General features: G+C 35.3%; 1 protein-coding gene across 5 annotated transcripts in view; it reads right to left on the bottom strand.

Moving 5' to 3' along the window:
• The window catches only part of NBEA (neurobeachin), a 669,183-nt gene that overhangs the window by 417,263 nt on the left and 226,836 nt on the right, over nucleotides 1–25,084 (bottom strand). For all 5 annotated transcript variants that reach the window (XM_069601566.1, XM_069601568.1, XM_069601567.1 and 2 more), the window contains exons 29-30: nucleotides 24,543–24,638; nucleotides 9,352–9,790 (exon numbers count right to left, since the gene is read on the bottom strand). In XM_069601566.1, coding sequence (XP_069457667.1) covers nucleotides 9,352–9,790; nucleotides 24,543–24,638 — 535 coding nt within the window. The remainder of the gene's footprint in view (nucleotides 1–9,351; nucleotides 9,791–24,542; nucleotides 24,639–25,084) is intronic.

Raw genomic sequence — 25,084 nt, forward strand, 5'->3', positions numbered from 1 at the left:
ACACCACAGTTCAAAAGTATCAATTCTTCGGCGCTCAGCCTTCTTCACAGTCCAACTCTCACATCCATACATGACCACAGGAAAAACCATAGCCTTGACTAGATGGGCCTTAGTCGGCAAAGTAATGTCTCTGCTTTTGAATATACTATCTAGGTTGGTCATAACTTTTCTTCCAAGGAATAAGCGTCTTTTAATTTCATGGCTGCAGTCACCATCTGCAGTGATTTTGGAGCCCCCCCAAAATAAAAGTCTGACACTGTTTCTACTGTTTCCCCATCTATTTCCCATGAAGTGATGGGACCAGATGCCATGATCTTTGTTTTCTGAATGTTGAGCTTTACGCCAACTTTTTCGCTCTCCTCTTTCACTTTCATCAAGAGGCTTTTTAGCTCCTCTTCACTTTCTGCCATAAGGGTGGTGTCATCTGCATATCTGAGGTTTTTGATATTAATAAACACTTTCAAGCATTACTCACTTATTTATCTTGAAAGTAGATGTAATGAGGTATTTTAAGTTCAAATATAATGCCTGAAAACAAGTGAATGTCAGCAAAAATATATCCAATTTAAATTACGTCTTTTAAAAGTACTATCTCTGAGATGTTGTTTTATTTTAGTTTTTTGGCTGTACCAGGCCTTTAATTGAGGCATGAGGGCTGTCAGTTGTGGCATGAGTTGTGGTCTAGTTCTCTGACAAAGGATTAAACCCAGGTCTCCACAATGCAAGCATGGAGTCTTAACCACTGGACCATCAGGGAAGTCCCTAAAATAGACCTTTTAAACTAGGTCTTTTAGATTGTAAAGACAAATTTAATTTTCTCATTAAAAAGCTCTATTTAAAGGAAACTGTATCAATGGCTCACTGACAAGTCTACGGTTTAAACTTCTTTAATACCAACAATTTTTAAAACAAAAATGACTTCATCAATGTAAAAAAATTTAAATTTATAAGGATTATTATTTTCAATTTCAGGGGCTTTTAAAATATTTTTGTGACAATAGTAATTATAATGTTAGATAATTTTAACCTCTGCCCTCCCAAATTCTTCTATTAGCTCTTTCTAGATACTTTTTTCTTTTATCCTTAATGGACAGAGTCAATTCATCAGACTCAACCTGTACTTTCAACTATCTTATTAAATTTCCAAAAGCACACACTATGCTTTCAATCCCTTCACTGACTATTCCTGATTGAACACTTTAATTTATTTCACTGAGAGGTTGTGTGACATTATGGAGAGTGTATAGGATGTGGAGTTAGAAGATTAAGGCTTAACAACTAAATCACTTCAAGATATGTGATATTAAATTTCAGTTTTTCAGTAAAAATGGCAAGGCAAATATGACTTATTTCACGTATACCTGGATAAATTAAATGAGACTGTATTTAAAAGAACCGTGTCAAGTTAAGAGATGTCCATCAGCAGATGAATGGATAAGAAAGCTGTGGTACATATACACAATGGAGTATTACGCAGCCATTAAAAAGAATACAGTTGAATCAGTTCTAACAAGGTGGATGAAACTGGAGCCTATTATACAGAAAGAAGTAAGCCAGAAAGAAAAATACCAATACAGTATATTAACACATATATATGGAATTTAGAAAGATGGTAACGATAACCCTGTATGTGAGACAGCAAAAGAGACACAGATGTATAGAACATTCTTTTGGACTCTGTGGGAGAGGGAGAGGGTGGGACGATTTGGGGGAATGGCACTGAAAAATGTATAATATCATATAAGAAACGAATCACCAGTCCAGGTTCGATACAGGATGCTTGGGGTTGGTGCACTGGGATGACCCGGAGGGATGGTACGGGGAGGGAGGTGGGAGGGGGATTCAGGATGGGGAACACGCGTATGCCTGTGGCGGATTCATGTTGATGTGTGGCAGAACCAATACAACATTGTAAAGTAAAAAAAATAATAATAATAAAAAAAGATGCCTTATAAATGTTAATAATTGTTATCACTTTCTAAACTGAAATAATTCTCTGCCTATAAGATAAGGTATTTATTTACAATGATATATATAAAGATCAACAGAAAAAAAACCGAACTAATATTTTGGATTTATCATCAAAACTCTTCCCTAAACTTATAAACTATTTCATTGACTAGCTAGCAAGAAAACAAAATTATCAATTCTTGATTTGAAAAGAAGTAAAACTATCATTCATTTTTTCCCATAAATCTTTCATTAAAATTTCTATGGATAACATAAAGAAACGCAAATTGATTGATAGTGCAATGAGGTGTATTTGTAAATGGTACAAAATATGTATATATATAGCCAAAGTTTCCTGATTAACTAATCATTACTAACTTCATACAAACTCTCTGTAACAAGGCATCTTGTCAAGAACTGAAGCTCTGAGATGTGTATTAAGAAAAATGAGTTATATGAATACGGGAAAAGAATTTCATCTTAACAACTTGTACTGATGGCTTATAAATAAATGCAAACAACATTAAATGTCTTCCTACTAAAAGAAAACTTCTGAAAATATCTGATTTAATATTAGCTGACATTAAAGCCTCCAGACACTTCACTGACAGCAAACTCAGCAGTATAGCAGTTACTACAACATGGGATATAAATAGAGTACACAGTGACTAGAAGCCTGGTTTTTAATCTCAGACAGATCTGAGTTAGAATTCTACCTCTAAGGTATCAAGCAAGTAAATTCTTTAAGCCCCATTCTCCATACCTTTAAAATGAGACTCATAATAGTTTGTACCTCGTAAGATTGTTACAAAGATAAAATTATATACTATTAATACATATCAAATGTTTAGCATTTTACCTGGAACACTATAAGTGGTCCAAAAAACTTAGCTATCATTAGTACTGCTATGGCTCTCAAAGGACACCACCCTTATGGGAAGAAGTGAAGAAGAACTAAAGAGCCTCTTGATGAAAGTAAAGAGGAGAGTGAAAAAGTTGGCTTAAAACATAACATTAAGAAAGCTAAGATCATGGCATCTGGTCCCATCACTTCATGGCAAATAGGTGGGGAAACAATGGAAACAGTGAGAGACTTTATTTTTCTGGGCTCCAGAATCACTGCAGATGGTGACTGCAGCCATGAAATTAAAAGATACTTGCTCCTTGGGAAGAAAACCTAGACAGCATATTACAAAGCAGAGGCATTACTTTGCCAACAAAGGTCCATCTAGTCAAAACTATAGTTTTCCCAGTAATCGTGTATGGATGTGAGAGACTATTAAGAAAGCTGAGTGCTGAAGAACTGATGCTTTTGAACTGTGGTATTGAAGAAGACTCTTGAGAGTCCGCTGGACAGCAAGGAGATGCAACCAGTCCATCCTAAAGGAAATCAATCCTGAATATTCACTGGAAGGACTGATGCTGAAGCTGAAACTCCAATACTTTGGCAACCTAATGCGAAGAACTGACTCATTTGAAAAGACCCTGATGCTGGGAAAGATTGAAGGCGGGAAGAGAAAGGAATGACAGAGGATGAGATGGTTGGATATCATCACTGACTCGATGGATGTGAGTTTGAGTCAACTCTGGGAGTTGGTGATGGACAGGGAAGCCTGGTGGGCTGCAGTCTATGGGGTCGTAAAGAGTTGGACACGACTGAGCTACTGAACTGAACTGAACTGATGGCTCTCAAAAGTGCTGATGCAGTCTGGGTCTACCACAGCAACAGTTTCCAGAGTGAAAGAAGCAATGATCCTGATATATTCTGTGTCTGTTAGACCTCATAAAATCCTATGTGCAGTTTTAGACACCATATTTCAAGAATAACAACAAAACCATCATGTTTATAAAAGAATAGTTAGAATGACAGTAGATCTAGAACACAGGTTGTGTCGGTCAAGAAAGACTGAGAGTCTAGATAACTATAGTAAAAAGTCTTAAAGATCTTTAAAAAAATCTTAAAGATCGCCATTAACTAGTTATGTGAATTTTGTAAAAAGGACACTATTTTATACACACAACTCAAGAACTGTCAAGTGTAAACTGAGATACTGAAGATAAGAAATGGCTTTTATATAGTGATTTAATAAGACAAGTGGGTTTTATAATTGCTCATGGATTTTAATACAACTTTCTTCTTTCCACTTGCTCCCTCTTTTCTGTAACACTTATTGAACAGCAAAAGGTTAAGGGAATACAACTACACTGCCAAGTCAGGGGATACATAAGACAAGTTAAGACAGAACCCATGCCTTAGAGATACTTGAAAAAAAAATACAAGAGACAAATAAATCAACTGTTCAACATATTTCAGTAACCACTCTGATTAGAGTTGGGCACAGGAGCCTTCAGAAACATAAAGGATGAACATTATCAGGGGAGAGTAAGCTGAATCAAAAAGGATCAGTGGGATTCAGCTAAGAAGAGAAAAGTTCAATAGCAAAAACTTCTTAAGGCAAAGATATCTGAAAAATCATAAAAGATTGAAGAACTGTAAATAGATCATTATAGCTGGTGAAAGGTGAGGACTTTCATTTCAAACTAAGAAGTTCATCTTTTCTTGAATAATAACAAGATATTATTTAGAAATCTTCATGTGATTTACATTTAAGAAAAACATTTCTAGCATAAATGTGGAAGGTCCATTTGGTGGGCCAACACCTGGAAAACAGTGAGGCCAGCTGGAAGATAACAGAAGGAACACACTTCAGCGATGCCAAGAGCCTAAAGTGAGGTAATAGCTTTGAAAAAAGGCCTGCCAAATCTTTTCTGGGGTTCAGGTCTTTTAACCAAGTTAATAGTCATCTACTACTTTTTAAAACTAATTATAAAGCTATCTCATTTATTCCAGGATTTTCTTCCTTTATGGGACTTTCTGGAAACAATGTATTAGTTTCCATGCTGGGAAACTGAGTCCCAGAGAACCAAAGAGAATAGATAAGGGTCACACAGCTAATTATAAAGAGATCCACTACTAAGAGCCATTTCTCCTAATTTCTATATTATTACTCTTTTTCTAACAAGTTTTACTGACACTAGACATTTATCTTGAAAGAAAAAAAAATTTGAAAAAAAAACTGTGTAGAAAAAATAATTATTTCTGATTTTAAGGTGATATTACAATTTACTGAAGCTCATTAGAAATTGCAAGTCTATCATTTTAATGATTTATTAATTGCTACTTTGTAAAATATTTAGAATACCAATAGAAAAATAGGATATATGAAAAACAACTATTTCATTAATTCACCCTTTAAAGAGAGATGCCTTTTTCAACTCATTGAACTGTCTGTGGAAATGTCAGGACAGAAAAAGGCAACAATATTGGGAAAATTAGAATACAACCAGGCTGGGTCAAAACTGCATCATCTGGCAGCTGGCCTTAACTACTATAACCAGGGCACTTGGAACATAATAAAAGGTGGGATTTCAGTAGCTCGGTAACCTTGAAACTTTGAATTGTAATGGTTGGCAGAGTATTAATCAGTCTAGATTACATTTACCTGCTCATCCTTTTAAGTGATATGATCAAAATACTTTCTTAACAAAACATTAGAAAACTATAAACACAGAAACTGAAGTACTCAGTAGTAATTATAAGTTTTTGTATTCTTACATAATTCTAAGCTTGAAGAAATCAATGTAGGATTCCATCATTTCTACAAATTTTTTAAAATTTATCCTAAACTATCATTCTTAGCACTAATATTTAAAGCACTGATGTTAAAAAAGAACTACAGGGAAAATACTTAGACAAAGCCTATACTTGAAGTTTAGTAATATGAAGGCTATCTATACTGCTTTTTAGTCAAATAGTATTTACAAAATACTTTTTTTCCTCAAGAGATTTTCTTTTTCAGAGAATAAAACACTGGAAAGCAAGGATACTAAATGTTTGAGGGGAAAAATACAAACTACTTCACTTGATCATATCAAACCCAGTAATTCAAACATAAGCAGGTCTTTAAAATCGAAAGGGATGAAGTATACACCATAAGATCATTGTCTGTTAGTCAGAGAAGCAACACAATTGCAAGCTTTTGATGATAACCAAGATGAAAAACAATTTTTTGAAATATAATGACAGTTAAAATGTATGGAGACAAACATATTGTCCTCTGCCTTTTTTTTGGGTCTTTTGTCCAAACTAAGGGGGTGTCTCAAGAATCCCTGGGGAATTAAGACTGAGCTAAATCACAGATATATACACCAAATTCTCAGAAGATGAAAAGCATTTGGATATGCAGGATTAAATTTTAGTTTAAAAGATGTGGTAAAACGTAATGGATGGTTTTAGAGAAAACCATTCTCTCAATCTAAAAGTTACAGTTACTAATACATTAAAAAAAAAAAACCACACAGCTCAGCTAGACTATTTTATAAACCATACATCTATACAGAAATCTATCAGAAGAAATAAAACTGTTGAGGAACTTTGCAACTAGAAGTTCTATTATGAGATTATTAAACTGTTCTCTTAGAAAAAAAAACCGTTAAGTATTTACTTTTGCTTCATAGTAATAGAACAGTAGGAAAGTTCTTATCATTTCGTTATCACACTTCCTCTATACCTACGGTGTTCCCTCTACAGAATAGTACTAGTGGATGTCTAGCAGTTTCAGTGCTTTACAGTCATAAATATAAATTTGTTAGGGTCACTCAGTGAAATCAAAGACATATACTTCAATCTGCACAGATTATGTCTGGAGAAAATAAAAGAAACAGAATCAGTGCTTTCCATATATGCAGATGAGGATATTTATATGATGTTTCATAATACAACCTGATGGAAGATCTAATACTAAAGGAAAAAGGTTTATTTTAGTTAAGTCTAAATGTTTCTAAATTTTGATGTTACAATTTACCTAATAAAAATGATATTACAAACTTCAAAATACTGAAATTTGTCAAAATGTCATCCTAAGTGAAGAGAAACTCCTTATGAAAAATGTAATTGAATGTATGACTCATATATGACATCAGTTGTTTTGGGAAGTTATTCCCAAACTTACAATCTAGAGAAAATATAAAGAATGCTTCGCTAGCATGTTTTCCAAAGAACCAATAAGATATTGGCTAAATCAAGAATAATCCTAGGTGATTTCCACTGAGATTGTATAATATTATTATGTATGATTTAGTTACAAAGAAATGAGCAACTGAGTTTATAGCTATTTTCAACCAAAGATAAAAATGAAAAATACATTATTGGTAGAGAAGACCCAAGATATTTCTGTGTTTGAAACTAAAAGCATTCAGGATTTTGCATCTAAAGTCTGTCTTCTTGGATCCTATTTTCAAGGAACTCAACCTGATGCTAAAAGACATGTCATAACTTGAATTTCAGATTTTAGTGCTTCAGAAATATGTTTATATACTTCATAATGTAATTATAGCTACCTTAAGACAGATAACACTTTAAGGCAAATGGTAGCAATATATCACAAATATAATTGAAAAATGCAGTTGTCCAGAAGCACTTGTGAGGATGATGTCTCTGAAAAGCTGCTCAAAGCTCCAGAGTTTGAAGTTAAATTTTTGATGTTGTCACTCTCAATCTATTGAATGGCTGACAGACAATCAAACCCGTCTGGCTGGCTGGCAGCTCATTTTGCTGGCAGGTGGCAAACAATTAGACACACCAATTTGTGCCTCCTGATGACATTAAAGCATGAAACTAAGTTGTATGCAGGGCCTAGTGATTTGTGTGAAAGCATTTCAAAAATAATACTCTTTGCCGTGGCAACTCATTTCAGACTGCCACCTCCCATTATGGCTTTGAGCAGTGAAGACGACAGACTTGAGTTACGTGCAGTGCAAGGCCGCTTCTGTTCAATCCGTCATCAGCGCCCCCTGAGACCTCAATCCCCTCCTTTCATCAGTATCACCTCATCATTTACATTTGATAGTACTTGAGCTACTGCATATATTAACTACACTGGAGACCCTTCTCCTAAAAAGAATTGGAATACGCTTTGTGCTCCATGATTTCATTTCTACTTATGCAATGTTGAATAATGATTGCACTCCCATTGCATTTTGCACAAATGCTACTAAGAACAAATGGAAAGTTCTATTTTTTGTAAAGCAATATCCTCAAAAGTGTAATAAATTTTGAGTGGCTAAGAATATTGGCACTCAGGTGACAGCTTTGTTAAGTTTTAATGAAAAAAATTGTCCTAACAATAATCGAAATTAGGAAAGAAATATTTTACCTAATCTTTATTTCATTGGATTCTCTTATATAAATCACAATATTTCTCTTTTTCTATTGCTTATATGTTAACAAAATTTAGATACAGAACTTTAAATGGAACATAAAACTTATGATCCCAAATTAAACTATTATAACAGTTATTTACAGATAGATTTATACATATATACAATTAAAAATACTCATGTGCTATGCTTATATAAATTCATAAACACACATACACATATCTCTTAGGAATGCAAACTAAACATGAAATGGCGTAGGGAATATCCAAGGAACTATATGAACAAACTTTCAAACTGTTAAAAAAAGAAATAATTTCGTATACCCCTGCTTTATTAGTTGTTAAAAAATGTCTGACACTTAACACATTTTATCTTATATGACACATATTTGCAAACATTTTATCTCCTTTAACTACTGTAAGTTCACAGAAAACAAAACTGATTCTATCTCTTTATATCTGACATGATGACTAATGTCATTTATATTTCACAATAGATTTTCAAAAAGTATCTATAGGACAATGGTTAAAATGTTTATAGGCAATTTTTAAATCCTATTTATGTATAAAAAATATAATGCACCCTAACTGAAAATGCCTTATTGCCACACCTCAACCCCTAAACTCAAAAAGTACTGGCTCTAACTTGGACAAAGCAGTTTGTCTATTTTAGAGAAAATAATATGGAATAGAAACTGTATTCTGACTGTATATTTATTTTGACATTACAGTTTAAGAAATATCTGATTTACTTAATTTTTTCTCTTTAAAACAAAAAACAATTACTTGTCAATTACCTCACATCTATGTATATAGCTATATACATACATGCACACATATTTATATATATGTACATAATATAAACACACACATACATATAAAGTGACTTCTCCAATGTACAGTAGTCACTTGACGATAGGTCATAATCAGAATCTGTGTTACCCTATTTCCAACTCAATGTGTCATCCCCCATTTTATACTGAAGCCCCTTTTTTGAAACATATAATTAAAATGTCTGACTATGAGATCAGACAGTAGGTTGGCCTATCACTTTGATAGTCTTTGTGGTAAGAATCTACAGTAATAAACATGTTTTCAAGATCTGCCTAATATTTTTAAACTAAACAGACACTAATTTTCCCTTTGTACACAGAGCACTGTGAATAGTAAGTTCAGTACCTACCTGTCAAAGGAATGAAACTGCATAGGAAGAATAGCTTGCGCTTCTCTCTTCAATGCTGGGTCTGGGTATGGGATAGGCTCAGGGCCACATTCTGCAATTTCGACTGGGGCGGCCACAAGACTTTTCAGTATTTCCTTGACATTGATGCCTTTGGTTTGACTAATGCTAGATATGGATGGTGCAGACTTCAATATTTCACTGGGGTTCTCGGTCAGGCTTTCCTGTGACTTTTTCACTTCATTTGACAAAGTGGATAACAGTTCACTCATAGCATCAGGGCCTGTGCTAGTCTCTAATTCTGCCCCATTCAGGATGTTAGCCACTTGCTCCTCTCCAATTCCTGAATCAGTATGAGGAATGGAACTTTCTAGATGAATATCCTCACCAGGGGTTGGTGTTTCTTTTTCCTTTACAGTGTCCGGGAATGCAGCAGGTGTTTCTATAATGATAGAAATCAGTTTAAACAAAATGCTTCACAAATGAAAACCCACTGTTATTAATAAAATATACTCACAGAAGAGAAAAGAAAACCTGTAAGAAGCAAAAACTCTGCTAAATGAGTGTGCGTTAACAACACACTTGGTTAAAACGTATCACCTATATACACCTGTTATTTTATTCAGTAAGCATCAACAGAGCCCTGTTTCTTTTATAATCATCTGGCATGTCAAAAGTGATACTTTTATAAACATGGGGAAATAGTTCCTACTATAATTTCTTATAACAGCTTATAAATAATTATATTAAGCTCCCTTTTATCCTTTGTCAGCTACCAATCATGCAAGATAAATTATACTCCTTTAATATTTTCCTTAAAATATGAAGCCATTTTTTTGGTATTTCAATAACCAGTAATGAAATAACTAATTGAAAATTTTAAACTAAAGGTAATTTTTAAAAATTATGTGTAATACATAAAATTCTAAAGAGTTAGTTGCAAAAAGCATGTCAAATGATTAGTTCAAAAAGATAAATGCTTTAATAATAGAATAGTGAGCCTTGAGAATTTAACCTATATGTGCCTTTAAGAACAATTATTTTGGAATATTCATGATGATTCTCTATGAATAAACATAAATTTCAATATGTGGAAATTGAATCACAAATATATATGTATGAAAACATATATAGTATTACCAATTAAAATAGATTAAAAAAATCTTTTAAAATGTTAAATCCTTATCAAATCTCATTATACAAAGGCCACTATAATAAAATATGACCAAATTCTAAATGATGACCTTGAAAAATTTATCTAATCTAGTATAATGGCCGGAATTTCCTGGTGGTCTAGTGGCTAAGATTCTACACTCCCAATCCTGGGGACCTGGGAACAATACTTGGTCAGGGAACTATATAGATCCCACATCCTGCGAGAAAAAAAAGGATCCTGAGTGCCACAACTAAAGATCCTGCACGACACGAAGACTGAAGAGACCTGGGGTGGCAACTGAGATCCAGCGCCATCAAATAACAGCTTCCCAGGTGGCTCAGTGTTAAAGAATCTGCCTGCCTATGCAGGAGACATGGGCTCAATCCCAGGATCAGGAAGATCCCCTGGAGGCGGACTGGCAATCCACTCCAGTATTCTTGTCTGGAGAATCCGATGGACAGAGGAGCCTGGCGGGCTATATAGTCCATGGGGCCAGACAGTTGGATACACCTGAGCATGCACACACAGTCAAATAAATATTTTTTAAAAAGTATCATGGAAATAGTAACAGTATTTAACTTAATAAAGTCATGCTGAAGCAGAAAATAAGATACATATGTAGATTACTTGCAGTTCATGCATAAAATAGATATTTAGTAAATGGCAGCTATTTGTATTACTTTAATAACTAACAGTTATTCTTTATAAAACAAGAAGGGCAAACTAAACTATTTTGATGATCTCTTTGAAATTAACATTTGTAAGTTCTATAAAACTAACCTTAGGTGTTTTGCTGCTCTTATTTGTTTAGAATTTTATTGGACAAAGAACTTAAAAATACACATCTCTTACAAGTCCATGATATACTGTAATTTTCCTCATATTTATAAAATAGCTTTTAGTTTTGCTTGTTTGCTTAGGCAAGGGCTTTAATACAACTTTGTAGAATATGATAGTATTAAAACACTGGATGAACAACATGAAAGACAGGTTGTTCTTAGCTGTTCTCAAGGTTAAAACTTAACTGTATAAAGTATTTTTAAGAAGTCAGAAAATTTCAGTATTATTTTTGGCAAAGCAGTAGAGAAGGAAAAAGGTAAGAGGTAAACATAACAATTTCACATTTTTAAATAAAACCTTGCAACAGAAGATTAAGACAAAGTAGAAAAACTACATTAGGAATAAGAAGGACAATAAAGAATAAAGATGCTTCTGGAGTATCGAGCTAAAAAAAAAAAAAAATAGGGGTATCTCACTAACCAAAAAGGCAAATGAAAAAGAAGCAAGTTGTTCAGGAAGATAATGAATTAAATTTTGAATGAATTGAGTCTGCAGAATCTCTGGGACATTTATATCTGGAAGTCAAGAAAACTATTGCCACGTATTTGGGGATCATTCCACCAGAGGTGGTAACTGAAACTTTGAAAACTGTTGAAATTACCTAGGAATATAGAATGAGAAGGTGGTTAAGCCAGTTATTTCCACTCTTACAGAAACTATTGAATTTACTAAATTTATGTTTAATCTATAGACTATACATTCATGTAGAGAAAACAGTTACAGTAAAAAAATCAGGATGGAATTAAATAGCAGTAGTGACATTCCTTGGAGAAGGAAATGGCAACCCACTCCAGTGTTCTTGCCTGGAGAGTCCCAGGGACGGGGGAGCCTGGTTGGCTGCCGTCTATGGGGTCGCACAGAGTCGGACACGACTGAAGCGACTTAGCAGCAGCAGCAGCAGTGACATTCCTATACTAGTAAAACAGAGAATGTAAACACAGAAACAACACAGAACTCTAACAACAAAATATCACAGCGGAACAGCTACTAGCCTGGGCTAGATTTTCTTACAGAGCTCAGCTGCTACAAGGCATTCAGTCAAGGATAGAACTTAGGTCTAAATTTAGCTCATTTATAGATTTGGTCTACAGGTTTGGTTTTACCCTAAACATGTTTCAGAATCTTATGATATGTTTCACATTAAGAGCTAGACAAAAAAGTAAACTTTTCAACTCAGGCTAAAATATAAGCATTCTGTTAGCATATAAAATATCTAAGAACATAAAATCTTTGATTTGAGTTCATAAAGTATCATATAAAAAGATTTTTTCTGCTTTCTATAGAGCTTTTTGCTTTTCTGTTCAATAGACTCTCTCACTAGGCAATTAAAATTAATAACTCAGTAGCTTGATACATAGACCTTCAATGTAAATCTTGACTTCCTGATTATAAAACAATTAAAATTTATTAAATTTGAATATTAAAATATTTTCAGATGATGCATCAAAATATTATTGTTGTCCAGTCACTCAGTCATGTCCAACTCTTTGCTACCCCATGGAATGCAGCACACCAGGCCTCCCTGTCTATCACCAACTTCTGGAGTTTACCCAGACCATTGAGTTGGTGATGCCATCCAACCATCTCATCCTCTGTCATCCCCTTCTCCTCCTGCCTTCAATCTTTCCCAGCATCAGGGTCTTTTCCAATGAGTCAGTTCTTGGCATCAGATGGCCAAAGTATTGGAGTTTCAGTTTCAACATCAGTCCTTCCGATGAATATTCAGGATTGATTTCCTTTAGGATGGACTGTTTGATTTCCTTGCAGTCCAAGGGACTCTCAAGAGTCTTCTCCAACACCACAGTTCAAAAGCATCAATTCTTTGGCGTTCAGCTTTCTTTATAGTCCAACTCTAACAACCATACATGACTACTGGAAAAACCATAGCCTTGACTAGATGGACCTTTGTTGGCAAAGTAATGTCTCTGCTTTTTAATGTGCTGTATAAGTTGGTCAAAGCTTTTCTTCCAAGGAGCGAGCAGTCTTTTAATTTCATGGCTGCCGTCACCATATACAGTGATATTGGAGCCCAAGAAAAGAAAGTTTCTCACTGTTTCCATTGTTTCCCTACCTATTTGCCATGAAGAAATGGGACCAGATTCCGTGATCTTAGTTTTTTGAATGTTGAATTTTAAGCCAGGTTTTTCACTCTCCTCTTTCACTTTCATCAAGAGCTTTAGTCCCTTTTCACTTTCTGCCATAAGAGTTGTGTCATCTGCATGTCTGAGGTTATTGGCATCCCTCCCGGCAATCTTGATTCCACCTTGTGCTTCATCCAGCCTGGCATCTGGCATGATGTACTCTGCATATAAGTTAAATAAGTGGGGTGACAGTATACAGCCTTGACGGACTCCTTTCCCAATTTGGGACCAGTCCATTGTTCCATGTCCAGTTCTAACTGTTGCTTCTTGACCTGCATGCAGATTTCTCAGGAGGTAAGTAAGGTGGTCTTACATTCTCATCTCTTTAAGAATTGTCTATAGTTTGCTGTGATCCTACAGTCAAAGGCTTTAGCATAGTCAATGAAGCAGAAGTAGATGCTTCTCTGATATTCTCTTGCTTTTTCTATTATCCAACAGATGCTGGGGATTTGATATCTGGTTTCTCTGCCTTTTCTAAATCCAGCTTGAACATCTGTAAGTTCTAGGGTCATGTACTATTGAAGCCTAGCTTGGAGAATTTTGAGCATTACTTTGTCAGCATGTGAAATGAGTGCAATTGTGCAGTATTTGAACATTTCTTGGCACTGCCCTTCTTTGGGACTGGAATGAAATTGACATTTTGCAGTCCTGTGGTCACTGCTGAGTTTTCCAAATTTGCTGGTATATTGAGTGCAGCACTTTCACAGCATCATCTTTAAGGATTTGATATAGCTCAACTGGAGTTCCATCACCTGTACTAGTGTTGTTCGTAGTTATGCTTCCTACGGCCCACTTGACTTTGAATTCCAGGATGTCTGGTTCTAGGTGAGTGATCACACCATCGTGGTTATCTGGACCAAGACTTTTTTGTACAGTTCTTCTGTGTACTCTTGCCACCTCTTCTTAATATCTTCTGCTTCTGTTAGGTCCATACCATATCAAAATATTTACACAATGATAAAAATCTTAATTTTATTTTTACTGTAAATGATAAAAAAATTATTTCAAAAAGATGCAGTAATTTAGATATTTCATAAGTTCTATTCAAATACATAAGTTTTGTAAAGCATACTTTGTGATGATATTCATGTAGAAATGAAAATAAACAATAGTGAAAACTTTTATAATAATAACTGCAAATAGAAAACAGGTCAGGCATGCATGCTAAGTCACTTCAATCGTGTCTGACTCTTTGTGACCTCATGGACTAAAGCCAGCCGGGCCCTTCTGTCCATGGGATTCTGGAGTGGGCTGCATTCCCTTCTCAGGGGATCTTCCTGATTCAGGGACTGAACCCGTGTTTCTCTACTCTCCTGCATTAACAAGCTGGTTCTTTATCACTAGTGCCACCCACAGGTCAGTATTCAGAAAATCTACCTTAATTTCTCGTTATTCATTAACCTTTTACAGAACATGCTCTCAGAAGATAGCATAAACTTCAGCTTAAAATCCATGTTTCCAAAATGATTCTTTCCACACTATGGTACGTTGAGAATTTAACCCAAGTGATTTCAATAGAAGCCACACTTGAGCAGCACACAAAGTATAAATGATTGCACCTGTGCAAGTTGTATTACTGACAGGAGACTTGTAATTTTTCAGTAGTTCTCAACAGTTTCTATAGCAATAGGCCATGTCAGTACACAAAGGAGAAACATTCCCAGCCTAAGTGATCTTAACCTTGTCAGAAAAAGCAGTTACGTGCCAGATGCTTCCTTTTCAAATTGTCTTTCATTGATTTCCATTGAACCTAGTGAGTTCATCTAATGCATTTTGGAAAATATGGGGTTAAGTTCAGCAAAATGACATACTTTCTACGTGGTGACCTCATTTGTCACATTCCTTCCTCCAAAAAAATTTCTTGTTTTACAGTGATTTATGAAGTGTTTCAATGTTTCTTACCTTTTCAGTTACTCAAGTTGCTATTTTCCAAACAATCTTAAAAGTAATAACATGAAACGAACATACAGCTTCTTGCTAGTACAGCACTAAAAATTACGTTAATTGTTTGCTTTTCATATAGCAATATGAAGTAAACTATTCACATTCGAGTAATTTAAAATGAATTAAAACTCTGTATGTAACTAACTTGGATCTTTTACTATATTAAATGCAAATTAGGTAAACTGCTTCCATTGTGTAATTGTAAGGGATATGATCTAGGTCATACATAAACAGTCCAGCGGTTTTCCCTACTTTCTTCAATTTAAGTCTGAATTTTGCAATAAGGAGTTCATGATCTGAGCTACAGTCAGCTCCTGGTCTTGTTTTTGCTGACTGTATAGAGCTGCTCCATCTTTGGCTCCAAAGAATATAATCAATCTGATTTCGGTACTGACCACCTGGTGATGTCCATGTGTAGAGTCTTCTCTTGTGTTGTTCGATGAGGGTGTTTGCTATGACCAGTGTGTTCTCTTGACAAAACTGTTACCCTTGCCCTGCTTCATTTTGTACTCCAAGGACAAATTTGCCTGTCACTCCAGGTATCTCTTGACTTTCTACTTTTGCATTCCAGTCCCCTATAATGAAAAGGACATCTTTTTTGGTTGTTAGTTCTAGAAAGTCTTTTGGGTCTTCATAGAACTGTTCAACTTCAGCTTCTTTCAGCATGACTGGTTGGGGCATAGACTTGGACTAGTGTGATACTGAATGGTTTGCCTTGGAAACAGAGACCATTCTGTTGTTTTCGAACTTGCACCCAAGAACTGCATGTCAGACTCTTCTGTTGTCTGTGAGGGCTACTCCATTGTTTCTAAAGGATTCTTGTCCACAGTAGTAGATAAAATAGTCACCTGAGTTAAATTCGCTCATTCCAGTCTATTGTAGTTCACTGATTCCTTTACTTCCATCACCAGTCACATCCACAACTGGGTGTTGTTTTTGCTTTGTCTCTGTCTCTTCATTCTTTCTGAAGTTATTTCTCCACTCTTATCCAGGAGCATATTGGGCACCTACCGAGCTGGGGAGCTCATCTTTCAGTGTCATATCTTTTTGCCATTCATATGGTTCATGGGATTCTCAAGACAAGAATACTGAAGTGGTTTGTCATTCCCTTCTTTAGTGGACCACATTTTGTTAGAACTCTCCTCCATGATGCATCTGTCTTGAGTGTGGCTGTACAGGGCATGGTTCATAATTTCATCGAGCTAGACAAGGCTGTGGTCCATGTGAACAGTTTGATTAATTTTCTGTGATTGTGGTTTTCAATCTGTCTGTCCTCTGAGGGATAAGGATAAGAGGCTTAAGAAGTTTCCTGATGGGAGAGACTGACTGTGGGGGAAACTGGGTCTTGTTCTGATGGGTGGGGCCACGCTCAGTAAATCTTTTATTCAATTTTCTGTTGATGGGCTGGACTATGTTCCCTCCCTGTTGTCTGACCTGAGACCAAACTATGGTGGAGGTAATGAAGATAATGACAACCTCCTTCAAAAGGTCCCATGAACACACTGCCACCCTCAGTGGCCCCAACCCTGCAGCACCTACCGCCAACCCATGCCTCCACAAGGGACTCCTGGACACTCACAGGCAAGTGTGGATCAGTCTCTTGTGGGGTCACTGCTCCTAAAACAAATCCCTTACAAATTATACAGTAGAAATGACAAATAGATTCAAGGGATTAGATCTGATAGACAGAGTACCTGAAGAACTATGGAAGGAGGTTCATGACACTGTACAGGAGGCAGGGATCAAGACCATCCCCAAAGGAAAAAAAAATGCAAAAAGGCAAAATGGTCGTCTGAGGAGGCCTTACAAACAGCTGAGAAAATAAGAGACTGTAAATGCAAAGGGGAAAAGGAAAGATACACCAATTTAAATGCAGAGCTCCAAAGAATAGCAAAGAAAGATAAGAAAGCCTTCCTCATCGATCAATGCAAAGAAACAGAGGAAAACAATAGAATGGGAAGACTAGAGATCTCTTCAAGAAAATGAGAGCCACCAAGGGAACATTTCATGCAAAGATGGACACAATAAAGGACAGAAACGGTATGGACCTAACAGAAGCAGAAGATATTAAGAAGAGGTGGTAAGAATACACAGAAGAACTCAACAAAAAAGATCTTCATGATCCAGATAATCATGATGGTGTGATCATTCACCTAGAGCCAGACATCCTGGAATGCAAAGTCAAGTCGGCCTTAGGAAGCATAACTACGAACAACACTAGCCCAGGTGAGGGAATTCCAGTTGAGGTGATTTGAATTCCAGGTGATTTGAATTCCATATCAAATCCTTAAAGATGATGCTGTGAAAGTGCTGCACTCAATATGCCAGCAAATTTGGAAAAATCAGCAGGGGCCACAGAACTGAAAAAGGTCAATTTTCATTCCATTTACAAAGAAAGGCGATGCCAAAGAATGTTCAAACTACCGAACAACTGCACTCATCTCACACACCAGCAAAGTAAGGCTCAAAATTCTCTAAGCCAGGCTCCAACAATATATGAACGGTGAACTTCCAGATGTTCAAGCTGGTTTTAGAAAAGGCAGAGCAACCTGAGATCAAATTGCCAACATCCGTTGGATCATTGCAAAGCAAGAGAGTTCCAAAAAAACATCTACTTCTGGTTTATTGACTATGCCAAGCCTTTGACTGTGTGGACCACAACAAACTATGGAAAATTTTTCAAGAGATGGGAATACCCGACCACCTGACTTGCCTCCTGAGAAATCTGTATGCAGGTCAAGCAGCAACAGTTAGAACAGGATGTGGAACAAAAGACTGGTTGCAAATCAGGAAAGGAGTATGTCAAAGCTGTACATTGTCACCCTGCTCATTTAACTTATATGCAGAGTACATCAAGTGAAATTCCGGCCTGATAAAGCACAAGCTAGAATCAAGACTGCCGGGAGAAATATCAATAACTTCAGATACACAGATGACACCACCCTTATGACAGAAAGCGAAGAAGAACTAAAGAGCCTCTTGGTGAAAGTGAAAGAGAGTGAAAAAATTGGCTTAAAACTCAACATTTTGAAAACTATTATCATGACATCTGGTTCCATCAATTCTTGGAAAATAGATGGGAAACAATGGAAACAGTAAGAGACTTTTTTTTTGGGGGGGGCTCCAAAATCACTGCAGATGGTGACTGCAGCCATGAAATTAGAAGACACCTGTTCCTTGGAAGAAAAGCCATGACAAATCTGAACAGCATATTAAAAAGCAGAGACATTACTCTGTCAGCAAAGGTCTGACTAGTCAAAGCTATGGTTTTTCCAGTAGTTATATATGGATGTGAAAGTTTGACTATAAAGAAGGCTGAGCACCAAAGAACTGATGCTTTTGAACTACGGTGCTGGAGAAAACTTGAGAGTCCCTTAGACTGCAAGGAGATCCAACCAGTCTATCGTAAAGGAAATCAGTCCTGAATATTCATTGGAAGGACTGATGCTGAAACTCCAATACTTTGGCCACCTGATGCAAAGAACTGACTCACTGGAAAAGACCCTGATGCTGGGAAAGACTGAAGGCAGGAGAAGGGGATGAAAAGGATGAGATGGTCAGATGGCATCATCAACTCAATGGACATGAGTCTGTGTAAACTCCGGGAGTTGGTGATGGACAGGGAAGCCTGGCGTACTGCATTTCATGGGGTCGCAAAGAGTGGGACACGACTGAGCTGAACTGAACTGAGGCAAACTGCATAAAAATTAACCAGAATGCTAAAGAGAAAAGAAAATATAGAGCCCAACCACTCTAAGAGTTATTCTCTTTTAATCTTCAGTTTCCCTAGCTTTGGCCCCTTTATATGCAGATCAGTATCTCCCAAACAGCCAGGTGTTCTCTTTGAGAACATCACATACCCTAATGTGCCACATCCAATCTGTTACCATATTCTGTCAAATTTTACTTCCAAAATATGTCTGTTATTTACCTTCCTGTTTAATCTCTACTGCCACCACCCTAATTCTAAGCCACAGCATTTCTTACCTAGAAAGCAACAGCCTCCAATTGGTTTTGTCAGTTTCCTTCCCTGCTCTTCTAATCTATTCCCTCACTGTATTCAAAGTACTTTGTAAAACTATATGATACTTGTAGTAGGCAGAACAATGCTCCCTCCCTTCCAATGATATCCACATTCTACTCTCCACAACCTGTGAATATTACCTTACATTCAATGTGAGGGCTTTGAAGAGACCATCCTGGATTACCCAGGTCGACTCAATCAAACCCCAAAGCAGAAAGTCTTTCCTGGCCGTGCTCAGATGATGTGCCTCCAGAACAGTCTGAAAAATGCCCTGTTCTTGGTTTCAAAGATGCAGGGAGAAGGAAGAAGGCCATAAACCAAAGAATATGAGTAGCCTTGGGAAGCTGGAAAAGACAAAGAAAATGGATCTCCTTGAGAGCCTCCAGAAAGGAATGTAGTCTTGAGGACATCGTGATTTTAGTCCAGTTAGAAGTCCATGTTAGACTTCTTATATACAGTAATGTAAAATAATAAATTTGTGTTGTTTCAGGTCAGTCTGTGGTAATTTGTTATGGCAGCAATAGAAAACTAGTGCAACAATCCTCTGCTTAGTTTAAAAACCACAATCTTAGTGTAAAAACCACAATCCTGCAAGCCCTACATGTTTTAGTTCTTGCCTATCTATATAAATTCATGGAATGCTTCTCTTTCCCTTCATTCTTATGTTCCATTCACATATATTCCCAAAATATGCCAAGGAATTTCTCAGAAAACGCAGCCACATATTCATCCTTTGTTTCAAAGCTTAATATTACTTCCAGGAGGCTTTTTTCGAACCTTAAATTCAGTCAGTTCAATTGCTCAGTCATGTTCAACTCTTTGCGACCCTATGGACTGCAGCACGCCAGGCTTCCCTGTCCATCACCAACTCCTGGAGCTTGCTCAAACTCATGTCCATTGAGTCAGTGATGCCATCCAACCATCTCATCCTCTGTCACCCTCTTCTCCTCCCACCTTCAATCTTTCCCAGCATCAGGGTCTTTTCCACTGAATCAATTCTTCATATCATGTGGCCAGAGGGTTGGAGCTTCAGCTTCATCATCAGTCTTTCCAATGAATATTCAGGATTGATTTCCTTCAGGATGGACTGGTTGCATCTCCTTGCAGTCCAAGGGATTCTCAACAGTCTTCTCTTACACCACAGTTCAAAAGCATCAATTCTTAAGCGCTCAGCTTTCTTTATCATCCAACTCTCAAATCCATACATGACTACTGGAAAAACCATAGCTTTGACTAGATGGACCCTTGTTAGCAAAGTAATGTCTCTGCTTTTTAATATGCTGTCTAGGTTGGTCATAGCTTTTCTTCAAAGTAGCAAGCATCTTTTAATTCATGGCTGCAGTCACCATCTGCAGTGATTTTGGAATCAAAATATAGGCAGCCTCTAAAAGCTAGGAAAGAGAAGGAAACAGATTCTCCCTTAAAGCATTCCAAAGGAATACCATTCTGAAAACACCTTGGTTTTAGTTCAGTAAGAACCAGTTATTAATCAGGTTATTAATGTTTTTCTTGGCAATCTTGATTCCAGCTTGTGCTTCATCCAGCCCAGCATGTCTTATGATGTATACTCTGCATGTAACAGCCTTGATGTACTCTTCCTGATTTGGAACCAGTCTGTTGTTGCATGTTCAGTTCTAACTGTTGCTTCTTGACCTGCATACAGATTTCTCAGGAGGCAGGTAAGATGGCTTGGTATTCCCATCTCTTGAAGAATTTTCCACAGTTTGTTGTAATCCACACAAAGGCTAAAGTCAAAGGCTTTAGCATAGTCGATGAAGCAGAAGTAGACGTTTCTTTGGAACTCTCTTGCTTTTTCTATGATCCAATGGATGTTGGCAATTAAGAGTAGAAGTTTTAGAAAAATATTTGCTAGGAGTAACTGAAAATTACATGATTTTGACCTCTAAGTAATATAAAATATATAGTGTATCTGACATCAACATGTAATTAGAACTTGAATGTAACTATTTCTTTAAAAATATGAGTTTTATTTCAAGGTATTAATTAAATAAAACCTCAGTGGTAAAACTATTTGTATATAAACTGTTGGCATATCCTTCATTGTTTCCTTTGTATACAATTCTAAGAGTAAAATTAGTAGGTTAAGGATTATGAATATTTTTATGCTATATGAAATGCACAGATTTGCATTCTTACCCTTCAAAGTTTTACCCAATTTGAAAATTATGGTATAGTTTTGCTTCAACATAAAGGTATTGATTATTAGTAGACTTTTTACTTTTTTTGAATCCTTTATTTTATATAGGAGTATAGCTGATTAACAATGCTGTAATGATTATTAGTAGATTTACATAAATCTTCCTTATTTGCACTTACATTGCCTTTCTGTTAAGTGTTCAGTTTTCTTTTTTATATTTTTTCATCACTATGATACATTCTTTTAATTGATCTGCAGGAGCTCTTTATTTACTAAGGCTTTTATTTATTAACTTTTATCAATAAATATAAATTTTTTCCTGTTTGCATTTTTTCTTTTAATTTTGTTAATAATTTTAATTTCATTTAGAGATACAGAGAGAGAAAACTTTTTAGCCATATTTTTACACCTTCATATTTTGACATTATGATTTAAAACATTTTCTTATTTAAAATATTAATTTTAATTTTCTTGAATGATGTTCAGTTTCCTTTTTAGCTTTAAACTTTAATACATGCAGAATTCATTTAACATGATACATGAAATAAGGATATAAATTAAATTTTTTTCAATTAGCTACCTCATTTGCTAATCTTACCACTTGCCAAATACTTCTCCTTAAATTTGGTTAGAAAAGTTATACTTATCATATATGAGATACTCATACAAATTCCAGCCTGTTTATCAACTGTTTATGCCATACGTCTATTCTTATACAAGTAGCATGATACCCTAATTATTAAAAAGAATTATTTAGCACAATACCATAATTATTAATTATTTAGCACAATACCCTAATTATTAAAAATACTTCTTTTCCCTGATAATAAATCATTAGAGGAAAAGTATACAATGTATTTATGTTTAAGTTCACTTAAATATTAATGTTGTTTCAAACCTAATGTGAAATAATTACCATAAAACTTCAATCACAACTAGGACATGTCATCAATAAAAATTTATTTTTTGTTTTTAGTGTTTATTAATTAAATACATTTTATGTCTACCATCAGTATTCAACTTAAAAAAAGTGTTTAGCATTCTCACCGGCTTAGTCATTTACTTAAATATTTACTGTATTAACTTCAAAGTGTCATGCTAGGATTAGGGATTACTTTCTTCAAGCACACATTCTAATAGACAATTAAACAAATAAATAAACTGTTTAAATTCAAGAAAGGAAATAAAGAGGATGCTATGATAGAAAATAAGGTTACTGTGGGTGGAAGCTACTTCGCTATGGTAGCAGGGAAAGCTTCTGTGAGGAAGCGATGACCTTTAACCAGACACCTGAAGAATGAGTACTCTCCAGTCATATGAAATATAGGTAAGAGAGCCAAAACTTAGAACAACAAACAAAGATCACAAGACAGGAAAGTGCTTGGCATAATTAAAGAACTAAGTTAGTTTGATTGTGGCAAGAATCACATGACATGAAGTTAGGAAGATTGTGATATTTTATTCTAAATGTTATGAGAATTGTTTTTTGTTAAAAAGAGACATAACCTCATTTATATTTTAAAATGAACTTCAGCAAAACTATAAAAAAAAGAACAAAGATTAACAAGACAAGAGGTGAGAAAATCACTTAAGAGATGATTGTAGTAATCCAGGAAAGTCAGAACCAGAGTACTCTTGCCACAATTAAGATATTTTAACTTTGTTCACAAAACTACAGGAATTTATTGGAAATTTTTAGAAAGAAAAATTATTATATTGGCTCTATTAGAAAATATATATTAATATAATATATTAAATATGAATATTTCATTACATTATTATTTTATATACTAGTGTTACTTAAAATTTTGTCATCAGTAACACACTAGACACAAGTCCAATGAAGAAACTATACAATTCTCAAAGAAGGGCTAAGGCTTTGAACTGAAGAACTATCAAAGATGAAGAAGAGAGAGGCCAAAGAGCTAGTTCAGAATTTTCTAAAGGGCTTAACTGTGAGGAAAAAAAAGGGAGTGAAATGTGAAAGAGCTGAAGAATAGTCCAGATTAGTCTTCTCAAAACAGAAAATAGAGCACAATAGCTTGTATTATTTGACTCCACAGACATAAATTTAAATTTCAATAAAGAGAATCAGAATGAAGGTAACTTTGGGAAAAAATACAAAAATTATCCATGTTGTTCACTGAGAGTGTGTGCATAAGTGATCAATCTAGACAAAAGTCATTATACTTGTATTTTTTTCAGTATACATAATAAATAAACAAAAAGTTTTAAGCAAAGAGTGATTTCCCCAAAGAAATGTCTCTATAAACATTTTGAACAAATATTGGGAATATAAGTACTTAAAGTTTATAGTGTGATGAACTTTTGCTTATGAACTTATCTAAGAAGAAATGGCAATATTAGTACTCATGGAAATAACATATAGCTTGTCTGTTTTTGTTTTGTTTTAATAACACGCAGAATGGAGAAAGCTGTTTTACAGAGGTATGTTGACAGAATGAGAATTCCGAGAGCTCAGAACATGTATCTATTTTACAACTTTTATCCAAAATAATTATAGATCACTATGATCCTTTTGAGGCTTGTTTAAAATCTTTTTACTTGTCATTCTACAGTAGCCTTCATTTTAGAGCTAATTCAGTCCCACTAACAAGGCAGGACTTTACTGTGATCACTTCTGCATGCCACCACCATGCATCTTATTATCCATATAACTAGGCAGCCTTAATTTGAAGATGATACTTAAAGAAATACAAGGGAATACAAATATAAAAACTATATTTTGCTCTCAATATAGAGAGCCAGGTACAAATATTTAGCCAGGTACAAATACAACATATTATATCTCCATGAAACCTGAGCCGTATGCTGAGGTGTTTATAAACAACTACATTAATGAATGTTATTGTATAACAATGATGAAATTTAAGAATATCCAAACAGGTCAGGAGATGAGGTCAATATTACCTTTGTAAAATGAGTGGGCAAAGCTCTGCTCAGGAATTAACTTGGCAAGGAATCCATGGTTCAAACTTGGATGAGGGATAGATGGTATGACCACAACTGTGGAGAAAATCATGGAATCAAATTTGAGCCAGCATGTAACAACCTGCAACATGGTCCACTGAAGATCCAAGACAATTCTATATCACTGCAACATGCAAACAGTACTAGCAATAAAGACCGTGTTTCTGGAGGAAGGAAAGAAGTTATGTATTAAGGGAAAGGAAATAACACACTTGTTAAGTAGAGTCATTTTAGCAACAAACACAGAGACATACAAACACACAAGAAAATCAGAACTGGAAGGTTTCACTAAAATATTGCTTGCTTTATACATACATGACTGAATGCGTTAAAAATGAGAGTTGATTAACATATAGTTTTAAATGTGTTTTAAATGGTTGAAACACAGAAACTGGAATGTTAGGATAACATTTAATTTGTCGAGTAAAAAGTTAAAAGTAAGATTTTACTATAAAGAAATACCACGTTTATGTACTCAAAAT

This window comes from Ovis canadensis, chromosome 10, assembly GCF_042477335.2.
Source record: "Ovis canadensis isolate MfBH-ARS-UI-01 breed Bighorn chromosome 10, ARS-UI_OviCan_v2, whole genome shotgun sequence".
Taxonomy (NCBI): Eukaryota; Metazoa; Chordata; class Mammalia; order Artiodactyla; family Bovidae; genus Ovis; species Ovis canadensis.